Source organism: Cetorhinus maximus, chromosome 15, assembly GCF_964194155.1.
Source record: "Cetorhinus maximus chromosome 15, sCetMax3.hap1.1, whole genome shotgun sequence".
In the NCBI taxonomy this organism is placed as follows: Eukaryota; Metazoa; Chordata; class Chondrichthyes; order Lamniformes; family Cetorhinidae; genus Cetorhinus; species Cetorhinus maximus.
Genome location: NC_135893.1, coordinates 35,800,490 through 35,813,154, shown reverse-complemented (window position 1 = coordinate 35,813,154; position 12,665 = coordinate 35,800,490). Strand labels below are relative to the sequence as shown.

At 42.6% G+C, this 12,665-nt stretch overlaps 1 protein-coding gene across 1 annotated transcript; it reads left to right on the top strand.

Annotated features, from left to right (window-relative positions):
- Positions 1 to 325: 325 nt before the first annotated feature.
- b3gnt7l (UDP-GlcNAc:betaGal beta-1,3-N-acetylglucosaminyltransferase 7, like) lies at positions 326 to 4,028 on the top strand. Its single transcript, XM_078558274.1, has one exon. The coding sequence runs from the start codon at positions 371 to 373 to the stop codon at positions 1,664 to 1,666; it is 1,296 nt and encodes a 431-aa protein (XP_078414400.1). The 5' UTR covers positions 326 to 370; the 3' UTR covers positions 1,667 to 4,028.
- The last annotated feature ends 8,637 nt before the right edge of the window (positions 4,029 to 12,665 follow it).

The window sequence follows — 12,665 nt, the reverse complement described above, 5'->3', positions numbered from 1 at the left end:
GATGGCCGAGAGCCCCGAGTGAGCAGCTCCGTGTCCCCGCTCCAGACACTCCGACCCAGGGAGAGAGTCTGAGACCCAGGCCGGACCGTAACCCCCTTTTTCTCTCGGATCCCAGCAGTCGTCCTTTCACAGTACCCCCGCCCACCCCGCTGGGGTAGGGTATAGGAAAGGGAGCCATGTGCCAGGGCTCCGGCTCCCCGTGCGCCCCGGGGCCGGGCTGGGCAGCCTTAAGACTGGGTATCGAGCAGTGCCCGACCCTCTGAGCCCGCTCGGCTGGGCTGCATCCGGGGGGGGAAGGGGGAGGGGGTCTCTTTTTTTTTCCCCTTCCCTTTCTCTTTCTGCCCCCTTTTCCCCCTCCATTCCCCCAACCATGGACTACATCTTCCGCAAGAGGAAACTCCTCAAGACGCTGCTGAGCCTCTCGCTGCTCTTCGCCGCCCTGGCCCTGCTCCAGAAGCTCAAACTGGGGGACGGGGTGAGCCCGGGCCTGGGGCGCAGGGGGCAGGCGGCCGGCGGAAGAGGCGGGAGGCAGCTGGAGGCGGCGGGCTGGCTGGAAGCCGAGAACAGCTTCTACCGGAGCACGGCTAACGGTAATGGCAGCGTCGGAGCTCCGGCCTCGGAGGAGACGGCGGCGGCGGGCCCGGGGGGAGCCGGGGGTTCGGCTAACCTCAGCAGCCCGGCCCCGTCCTGGGAGGTGACGGTGACCAAGTGCAGCCCGAACGGCTCGGTGCGGAGCCTGGCCTGGTTCTCGGGGCTGGACAGCCGCTTCCAGCAGTACGTCCTGTACCGGCACTGCCGCTACTTCCCGCTGCTGCTCAACCACCCGGAGAAATGCTCGGGGCCCGGCCCGCCTCACCTGCTCATCGTCGTCAAATCGGTCGTCGAGCAGCACGACCGGCGGGCGGCCGTCAGGAAAACCTGGGGCCGCGAGCGCATCCTGGACGGCCGCAGCATCAGGACCGTTTTCCTGCTGGGCACGCCGGCCGCCGGCAAGGACCGGAGGAACCTGCAGAAGCTTCTGGAATTCGAGGACCGGCTCTTCGGCGACATCCTGCAGTGGGACTTCATGGACACTTTCTTCAACCTGACCCTCAAGGAGGTGAATTTCCTCAAGTGGTTCGACATCTACTGCCGCCGGACGCAGTTCATCTTCAAGGGCGACGACGACGTCTTCGTCAACACGGAGAACCTTCTGGAATTCCTCTCCTCGCAGAGCGAGGGGCCGCGGCGCGATAGCCTCTTCGTGGGCGACATCATCTCGCGCGCGCTGCCCATCCGCAACCACCAGAGCAAGTACTTCATCCCCAAGCAGCTGCACGATCAGCCGTACCCGCCCTACGCCGGCGGCGGCGGCTTCCTCATGGCCTCGGCCCTGGCCCGCCGGCTGCTGGCCGCCTCCGAGGACATCCAGCTCTACCCCATCGACGACGTCTACCTGGGCATGTGCCTGCAGAAGGTGGGCGTCGAGCCGCAGTTGCACTATGCCTTCAGGACGTTTGGTATAGTCAAGCGCCGGGTCAGCCCCATGAACAGCGACCCTTGCTTCTACAAAAACCTGGTGGTCATCCACAAGCTCAGCCCCGAGGGGCTGCTCCAGATGTGGGACACCGTCCACAACACTACTCTCATTTGTGCCAAGAAATTTTTCGTCAATTTAAACGAGTAATCCTCCCCCACACCACCACCTTTGCGGAGTGACTGAATGGACACCTGTACAATAGAAAAGTCTAGGTACTTCTGCTGGAGTGAATCTTTGAGCCGGCGAAATATGCTTGATGCAATGAAGAGAAACCTTTCATTAAGAATGACACCGATGTTTTGCTTAACTGAGTTAAGGTACTTCATAGAATAGATTTTTAAAACTGCTGTATGCTCAAACTACAGTGTTTAATCTCTATGTATAAAGTTGCACTCCCCTCGGTATCTGTCTCCAGATGCTTCAACTAAAGACTCTAATTTTCTTTTTTCACTGGTTTTGATTATAGGAATAAGTTTTGGGGGATTCAAGTGCATTTTAAAGAGTTGGGATAGTAACTTTTTTTTCTTTTCTGCCTGTCATGAAGCTAGTCATTCTAGATATAAGGATGAGGTTTATCCCTTGGTAATGTGCCCAAGTAGATTATTCCTGTTATCATGGTGGATTGCCTAGTAGGTTGGGGTATGGCTAACCCCAACCCTGTCACATCCTGCAGTCTGATAAAGAACAAAAGGGCAAGCCTACCCAGGGGCTGTGAGCTGATTTGCACTGCCCTCACCCCCTCCATATTGCATTGCAGAAAGGACCAGCTAACTTTACAGACAAGAAATAGAAGGTGCCACCTTTTTGTTTCATCTAATTCAGCTACACAAGGAACATCAAGTGAACCCAGTAATTCTTTAGAAAAAAAGTCTGAAATCTGACATGAAAACTAAGTATACACTAAAATGCAGTACAGCAGAAGGGAAATGGAAAATTTAATTCCCTTCTCCACCAGCCCCAGTGGAAAAAAAAATACAAACTGACATGAGGAAAGAACAAGCAAAATAAGACTAAATTTGAATAAGCCTATTCTGTGAACTGTTTTTGAGTGACTGCAACAAACTTGGAAAGCTGTTATTAGTAAAGTGTTAGTACAGATTTTCCCCCTCCTTCTCCCTCTAAACCAAATGAGTGATCTGTGGCTTTTGAGCTGATCTTCAGAAGTTAAACAGCAGTTCAGAAATGCTTGAGACCCTGCCCCTCCGCAGGAAGTGTGGTGCAATAGGACCTCTGGCTGCCACCCTGCTCCAGACCCCATTTACATTCCTGTTCCAGGTTGAAGTTGTTGCAAGGATGGCTGATGCTGGTGTCATTGGGAAGTGCAGAGCAACACCTTGATGCTTAATTTCAGAAGTGGCTGCTTTCAGCCAAAAGAACTTGGTGCAGCAATACATTGTATTTAGGAACCTGGCATTTGGTGCTGGTATGGGCCCCATTTCCAGTAGGATTTCTTGGCATTGAGAGCACAGATTGCCAAGATTTTCTGATGGGTGATGGGACTGGCCAGGTGATTTTTGAAAGAAGCGATGCTCTTAATCTCGTCAGAGTCAAGTGGCAGCACTGGGTTCAGCCTTGATTGTGCTGGTGATGTGCAATCCCAAACAGTCCAGGAATTTCAGGCCTACAAATATCTATGTAGATTTTGGTCATGTGTTTACAGTATGATGGAATAATAGGAAAAGTTAGGTGAGAAAATGAAGTAATTTCCTCTGTGTACTTTTAATCAGCTAAGACAACCCTAGTTTCTGAACTGTCAGAAAATCAAACTCCTGTTTTGATGTTTGAACTTTGGAATCCAGCCTTTAATCTCTTAATTCTAAGTAGTAATAATCATTGATAATGTGCAAAATATCCTTCCAGATATTAATATATTCAATTAAAAGTTAAGATGTGAAGTACTTGAGAGACATTGTATAAAATGTCCCTCTTGTCTGATTTAGTCAGGGCCACCAATTTCTGCCTAACTTGCTTCAGATGCTGCTCAGTGGTCCTGATGAAGGAGCCATGGAATTGCTGAGGTGCACGGTATTGAATATTCTTGCTGCCTCCCTCCCACTTGTCACTGTCTCTCGTCTCCACCCCAAAATGAAAACTGCCTTTTATGAAGCACTCTATGTTGAGACAAGTGAGCTAGAATGTCAGTAATGGGATTTAACCCCATGACGTCTAGCCTAACATTGAAGTACTGCCTGAATGACTAGTCCTTTCAAAAGGGCAACTTACATGGGGGGAGGGTTGGAAAGAATATGCAACAGTGGCTGGTGCGTGCTCTACAGAAAAGTGTCCCCTACCTATACATGTATAATTTTTTTTAAAGAGTCTTAATATTTAAAACCAATTGTGTCTTATGAAATCCAGACTGTTTTGTCAATAAAATAAAAATAATTTGTATGGAATTTTTTGTTTGGTAAAAGTTAACTTTGATACTAGAAATGGTTTGACAATGTTGCCAAAATTATCAAATTGAACATGTACATTGAAACATAACTAATAAAAAGTCTAAAAGTGATTTTTTTTTCTTACATTGTGTAAGCTGTATTTCTGTGTGCGTGGAAGGTTAATAACTTTAACGGCTTTTTTTGTGTATTGATGTTGTGAAGTGATTAAATACCAGAAAGCAGTAGCCCATATAATGTTCTAAGTATGACTAATAACTATATAGACATTTTATATTGTTGTGCACAATTTATTCAGATCAATTTGTACAATTGACTGAACCTCATCTCTTGGTATCTATGTGGTAATTTGTGTGGCAGATGTCTAATGTTCCTCCAGTGATATTTTTTTTTGAAATATGAAAATTGGAGTAGGGAGTACTTGATTGCCACCTGGTACATTTAAAAACCCTAAACTTCCTGGTTCAGTCTCTGGTCAGAGGAGTTGAGGTGGGCTAGATGGGGGTGGAAAACAATCAGCTTGGGTCTTTAGTGTGGATTGTTGTTCAGTGATCCTCCTGCTGTGGGAGGTGCGTGTGGAAGAGAACAAAAAGAGATGTGTTCTCTTAATTCACTTGCTGGGGCATTGCAAAGGCTTTGACAGGCTGGCTGCCGGCCCACCCTTTCCACTGTGGATAGTGCCTGGCAGAGAGACCTCAGACGACTTAGAAAAATAAAGTCCTTACAAATAAATGCAGGCCAAGCTAATCTTGGTCTGTCTGCTGCCCTGACTGCGGTATCTTCAAACTCTAGAATGTTACATTTTGAGACCTGTCTGGTTCTGGTATTGGCACCACTCTGGCTGTTAGACCATTCAAGATGGCCTGGCCTGGATCTGTAATCCAGTATATAAACCAAGCTTTAGTTCAAAATAGAAATTTAGTTGTAGTTAACGATGGAAGCCAAAATGTTGAATCCTTTTTTAAAATCTGTTTAATTCACATTCTTTCACAATCACCAGAGGCACAAGCAAAGATTAAAGTCTGAAATTCCTATTAAAGAAAGACTTGCATTACCATTCATGACCAAGAGGTCCCAAGATGCTTTTGAAGTGTAATCACTTGCAGCGCAGGAAATGCAGCAGGCAATTGCACACAGCACAAACAGAAGGTGATTATCTAATCATTATCGGTTTTGGTCATGTCAGTTGAAGGATAAATATTGGTGTTACACTGAGGAGAACTCCCTCTGTTCTTCAAGATGGTGCTGTAGTATCTTTTATGCCTATCTGAGAGGGCAGACAGAACCTGGATTTAATGTCACATCTGCAAGAGGCCAAATCCTGACAATGCAGCACCTTCTCAGTAATGCATGGGAATGCTGTAGCCTAGATTTTTGTGTGCTAGTGGGACTTAAATCCCCAACTTCCTCACTTGAGTTGTGAACACAATCTGTTGAAGCCACAGCTGATGTTCCATTGCTTTACAAACTGCCCTGATGATAGACCATGCTTTTCTGATCTTTAAAACTCCCCTGCCCCTTTAAAGCATAGACTAAAAAATATAATGACCAACTGCCAAGTTGACCAGTGCATGGAGTGGTGCAAATACCCATTAGTATAATCTTGGCCACAATTTCCCAAGTCTAACACATTGGATGAGTGTGATTGATAATTCCTGCAATTTATCTTTTAGTATAGAATCGCAGTACCATCAGCTGCCTGGTTTTGATTGAGTGTTGTCATGCATATACAGGCCCTTGGCTGCAATCATCAATGCTGAGCAGCTGCTTCCAGCTTAAACAAATTCAAATTGAATAAAACATCACCCACAAAGCTCAGGACATTCTGAGATCAACAGCCTTCAAAGCTGTAAGGATAGTTTTGTATAGCTTGATAACGGAGTCCTTGAGGGATTAAGCCAGGGTCCCTAGAAAATCAGTTGTTTATCTTGTCAGAAAAAATGGTATTACAGTGTAGTAGAGCAGAAGATACTGTATCTCCAAGGAAACTATATTTGCAATTCAATCTCAAAATTGTTTTCTCTTATTTGTTTTAAAGTACTTTAGTTCTCTTGTACCACCATTTTGTGTTTTTCCCCCCCCCATTCTCAAACCCGAGAAGACTAAGCCATTAATCTGTGTATATTTTAAGTTTGGGCTCGCTTGGCAAGGAAACTGCACTTTCTGGCTCTAAATGCTATGAAATACAGTGCTTTTTCCACACTGTGGTCCAAGAGTGCCTCCTGTCCAAGTCCCACATGACAAAATATTGGCTACTTCCTTATGGTCTGACTAGTTAATGCGCTTAATTATCTTTTAGTACCTGCTTTCAAAAAAATGAATGAATTTGGGATGGGACCAAAATGTGTGAATAAGCTTCTTTCTCAGTGCTGAGCCTTGCAATTACACTAAAGGATGTGGATTTGTGTCCAGGGAGACCCTGTGAGAGCGTTTCTATGAAGTTTCTATGAAAGGGTTTTTTACAGTTCTTTAACAAAGAGACTTTCACCTGGGAAGACCATGGGGAGGGTGGGGTGGTCAGTGGGGGGGAGTTATGTTAGGCACACTCAAACGTAATCCTGATGGCTATTGTGGATTATTATAAATTATATTCAACAATATAAATTATAGCATTTTATTTTTCATTGTGCCCTCTTTTCGAAAAGATTTCAACCTGTTTTAGCAATCAAATCTCTAAAAATTTCTGAGAGTTTATAAGTTGTGCTCAACTCAATACCACAGGCCTCAAAAAAAAACACTGGAAACCAAGCTGAACAATGCTCTTGGGACTGGGGTCTATTAACACAAGTCTGCTTGCATGCCAGAAATCCCTTTAATTTAGTTATTGCTCATCTTCACTTGGGAAAAGGATGATGCTTGTTCCTCCTCTGCCCTAATCTCGAGAGCCTTTCTGCTAATCTCAAGAGACTTTCCCCCTCTTTTGAGGGATGAGGGAAATGTTTTCAGCTAATGCGAAGCAAAAGCAGTTGTTTTTTTTTTGAAGAATAATGGATTAAATTGTGGAACTGTATCCCACAAACACCAGTTTTAAAACATCACAATAGTGAATTTGATTTGTTTGCCCGCTCTGAATCAGTGGCCCTGCACTCAACATGACTTGCTCCAAGGGTCACAGTTACAAATGCCGAGTCTAGGCAATGTCATGTGGGCAATGGTATGATATTGCTGGAACCTGGGAGATGCAATTCCTAATACTTACTGAGGTGATGCAATTCCTAATATTTACTGAGGCCTGTTTCAGCCTAAAGGTATTGGTGCTTTGCCCATTGCTATATTGAAATTTACTGAGTAAATATTAATGTGATTAAAAATTAGGTACCAACATAGTAGGTGGCATTAATTCCTTAAAAGATCAAAGGAATATTGATGAGGATTAACTTAAAAAAGGCAGATGGAATTCAATGTCTGTGTGAGGTGACACATTTTGGTTTTAACTTTAAAAATAACAGCAGTGATTTATACTCTGGGTGTAGGCCCAGTGCTGTGTAAGAGCAGAGGCATTTGGGGATACAGTTTCACTGGACATTAAATGCACCATCTTGGATTATCAAGGCTATGAAGAAGTGTATATCTAAATGGAATTCTGGATTTCATTGTGTGATATAGAATATTAAGGCAAAGAAGTAGCAATGAGACTATGTAAAACTGCACAGTACTGAGTACAATCTTGAGCTTAAAGCTGCAGGAAGGTCATTGAGGCTTTGGAAAAGGCACCATGCAGATTCACTAGGTTTGTAGTCTGGTGTAAGGAAATATGAAGATGAAGAAAGGCTTGAAAAACTTATTTATTTGAATTACTGAAATTATGGGTCAATACAAGAGTTTTAATATAATGGGACGAGGTAGATGAAAGCAGACTTGTCAGCAGTTGGGTCTGAAATGACTGACTGTAGGTACAAGGTTAAAAGAGAGACCTTGAATAGAGAGCAGGAGAAATTTCTTAGTTGTGAGGCTGTGGAATTCACTTCCAGGATTCATAGTTGAGGCAAAATCTATGTCAATGTTGAAGACTGGGTTGGATAAGTGGATAGAGGAAAGTGGTTTGAAGATGACAGGATGGGTAAGTATCGTTACATTTTGCTTATTGGAGGGTAAACACTGACATCGATTAGTTGGCAAATGTTCTATTTCCATGTTGTAACTTTATGTATATCATTCATCTAATTTAAAATACATGTTTAAGCTGCAAACGATTATATATTTCCCCCAAAATCTCTCATTCCCAGTTATTTATGTTAGAATTAGTTTATCATACATCATGGCTCTGCAGTATTTACTTAAGGTACGAGAGTTTTGTGTTTTTTCACCACCATCCCCCAGCCTTATTTCTGAGCTTCCTGTTTCTCAGTTATCTTCAATGATCTTCCCTTATGTGGTTTTTGCTGAAGCGTAGTGCACTTTTGTTTGGGGAGACTTCTCCTGTTGCATTTCTAGTGATCTTTACCTGAGCATGTTATGGACAGGAGAGAGAGAAAGGGGGAAAACTGCACTGATTTCTTCTCGCCACCTGTGCACAAGCAGAATGTGTATTGAATTATTTTTAAAGTGTGCAGTGACATGGTTTCCCAATCCCTCAGTTTGCGTGATTCAATTTACCAATAATCAGCAGCACACTCATGTTATGATAACTCAGGTTAGTTTATTTCGCATTCAAAGAAACTGGGGGAGGTGTGTCCACAACTTCCCACTCCACTTCACACGCAGTGCGGGGGTGGGGATAGAAAAAAGGAGTTTTACAGTATAAGAACCACAGAAATAAATATTAGTTCACGTGATTCCCAGAGTTTGACTTCCAGAGAGTGTTTTCTTCGAGGTCGGATTCAGTTCCGATGAGTTTCTGGTTGGAGTTAACGATACAAATATCCTTGAAACAAACAGTGCTGCAGCACGATGGGATTTCTGTGCTTGGGCCACTTGGCAGGTGTTGACCAGAGACTTTTAAAATCAAGCAGGCTTCATGCGGTTGAGATGTTAATTGGCTGCTCAGCCAGGCTGCTGGAGTCCTTTCCAGTTGATGTTAAAACAGCAGTCTGAGGATTTTTCAGTTCTCCAAAGGCATAAAGAGATTTCAAAATAGTTACTCAAGTCATGTGACATTTCTCCACAATAACTCTGAAAGGCGATGTTTATCCGCTGTTTGGAACTGGATTTGATCTCAGGACTAATAATGTCCCAGTCATTAGTTGTTGAAAGAGTTACCATCCATATTGAGGGTCTGGAAGCCATTGACTAGGCAGACGCATTGATTCCAATAGAAAAGTGAGATAATCAGATGCAAATGATGTGCTGTTGGTTCCCTTTTGAAATGGGCCTGGACAATCCCAGGTGTGATATGGGTCTGTTAGCAGCTTTGCAAACCTAACTAGTTTGAATGTGCAAGTCTCGTAGTTGTTGTGATTACAAGGGGTCTGTACAATGAGGGGTGAGATACCACCAGCTGAGAAAAGAATTCTTTTATTCTTGTAACTCTTAGGGGTAGCCCCTGGCAAAGGGCCAATCCTGTGGTCATGTGAATTGTAGCAGCCATCATTTTTTTTGGTTCAGCAGAAAGCCCTTTCTTTTAAAAAAAAAAAGCAATAAGAAGTAAACTCTGAATTTCTTTTTATGTCCCAGGGATCCCACAATGTATTTTTTCATTATGGTCCTGCTCCTGGCCAAGTGACTATTGCCTCTGTGTCTTAAGGTTTGGATCAAATTTCCTCACAATCCCCTCCAATAGTACAAAATATTCCTAACATTTAGCTTAGTTTTGCACCTCTGTAAATTTATGTTCACTCTCTTATTGCAGTTTCAAAGAAGCAGGATGAAAAATCTACAACCCCAATGATGCCTCATAGAGAAATGCTACAGGTACTATAACTCTCTTATCCCATCCCACTTTGTCATGTGGTGTGGTTGTGATGTACTCTAGATATTATAATTAGGAATACAAATTTACAGTGGGCATTATGACATTTTTAACTTGTTTACATTTTTTGGTTAAGGAGTCTTCTGGCCAATATTTGTCCCACAATCAACTATACTAAAACAAATACTAAAATATTACCTGGTAAATATCACAATTCTACTTGTGGGAGCCTGCTGTGCACAAACTGACCGTCATGCTTCCTACATTACAACAGGGGCAATATTTTAAAAGTACTTCATAGACTGTAAAATGCTTTGGACTGTCTGTGATCATGAAAGGTGCTATATAAATGCAAGTCTTTTTTAAGTTCAAATTCAGCGCAATGTTGTGACAGAGTAATTGTGCTCTCAAAGGGGAGTATATCAATAGTGCAGTGCAAGATGGACCAGTAAGGTGATTTCTCATTAATATTAATTTATTGCCTATCTACCTGCAATTTCCTGCCTGTTCACTGCAATGCAAGCCTCAGCTGCCATTATCTTACAACTTGCCTGCTGATCCATACATGCCAACCAAGTATTCCCTTTTTAGGTCTGACTTTATCTCGTCTCATGGAATGTCCCAGTCGGATATATTTTCTGCAGGCTTCACCCTGTATTTCTTTGCAAACTCGGTATTATAGGTGTAGAACGTCCATTTCCAATAAATTGGTATCTCAGCCTCCGGATTTAAAGCGATGTCCCGCATTTACGTGCTATCGCACGGTTTTTTTCACGTTAAATCCACCACTGTATACATAGGAAGGAAATCTGAGTGATGCACCTATTCAAAGAGTAGTGCTGAAGAAACAATGGACGAGGTTGTAAAATACCTAAGTTTTAGTAGTGGTGTGTTTTCCAGCCACTTAAAATTTGTTCTACTCAGAACGGTTTATTTCCCAAACTAGGAGTTAGAACAAAGAACCTTTAATTAGTGTCAAAATGGAACTAGGTAGGTTCTTGCCAATGAATGGGATTCAGAGTTATTAGAAATGCACCTAAAGAATATTATGGGTGGGTCTGCTTGATGATCTTCCCCTGCCTGAAACTGGTACTTTTACACAAACCACTAAGGACTAATTCTCTAAGTGAATGCAGGCATTCTATTTTGGGAACAATCGATCCAAAAGGGTAGTGAATATAAATTAATGTTCAAAAATACTTGGAAAAGTAGCATCACAATTGCAGTGTTGGCATATTCTTTAAAGCTATAGGCGAAGGTTTCTAGCTAAACATTGGTGAATATGTTAAATGCAAGTTGTCCTCTGCAGAGATTAAACAATAAGCAATTTGATAGCTTGTCAGAAAACACCTCACACTCATTGTTAAAAATCCTTTTAATCTCAGTTCGTGGAGAGGGTAAAGGGAGTGAGGCAAAGAATGCAAAAAAAGCAAACTGATGAGATAGCGATGTCTCAGAAAAGGCAATCTCAGAAAAGCCAGGAGACAATAGGGTGAGCAAGTTTTGCCATGAGTTTCAGGGCAGAAAGCAAAGGGTTGATTCTGTTTAAATTAGGTCAGACCCACTGATTACACAGACAAGTGGTATTAATTGAAATAAGCTCTATATTTTCACCTGATGTGAAATAAAACAACTTAACAATTTGTATCAAACTTCCTCTCGCCAAGTATTGCTCAGACTGCTTTCAGAAGGATGGAATTACATGTGTAATATTGTGATATACTGGAGAATCTGGTGGAGGTTACAAGGGAATGTTATTGTTATGATCCTTTAAAATATTGTACAAGCTGATATTGCATAGCAGAAGTCAAATCCCATAATTATATGCACAGACCACTAAGGGAAACACTAAGCCACTGAACCTGCATAGCTATCTGAGCAAGTGATAGCTTATAGGTGACAGTAAATGCAACAAAAACAACTTCAACTATTGTTTCAACTAGTTTAACAAATGTATATTTCACACTATCTTTCCTGTCATTTTCTCCTGAATTTGGGAATCAAACTAATGTGGAGTATCTCACCCATATGTTCTCTAAGTATAAGTATTTGCAGTGAGTTGATGGACTAATCTATTAAAACTGAGGGCATTAAAGCTGAACCTAAACTGGTCCTCACTCGATTCCTAAAATAGCAATCACTGATCGGCATCTGGAGCCCTGGCCCATTATTGTCCTTCTGTGCTCAGGGATGAATTTGAAATAGAAATATCAAGGTGCTACCCATGGCTTAGTGGTAGCACATTTGCCTCTGAGTTTGAAGGTCTAACTCCCACTCCAGAGACTTGAGCACATTTTCAGTCAGGAATCAGCATGATTGAATGCTCCTCACTTGACTGGATCAGTGGAGCTCCAATAACACTTAAGAAGTTTGATCCCTAATGATGCCCACATCCCATTACCAAATTTTTTAAAAAATCATCCAGTGCAGTACAGATGGAAGATACTGTCCTATCAATGAGGCATTAAGCCCTCAGGTGGATGTAAAAGATCCCATGATGCTATCTCAAACAAGAGCAGGAAAGTTCACCTTACTGTCCTAGCCAATATTTATCTTTCAACCAACATCACCAAAACAGATTATATGGTTATTATCAAATTGCTATTTGTGGGACCTTGCAGTGCACAAATTGGATGCTGAGCTTCCCTACATTATATCAGTGACTGCATTTCAAAGTAACCGTGGATGTTGGTGTATAAGTCGACCTTTGAAGCCTCAAAATCCCTCTAAAAACAGTGGTCAACTTATATGCCAAGTATAAAAGTAAACCACTGGTGTGGGTCGTCATTTTGAAATATTATCAGCATCTGATGCAAAGAATGTGTGTGTTTTTAAACTCCCGTATTGCCTGGTTGATTCCTTGCATCCAGTTATAAGGTACTGGTAAGTAAAACCTGCATTT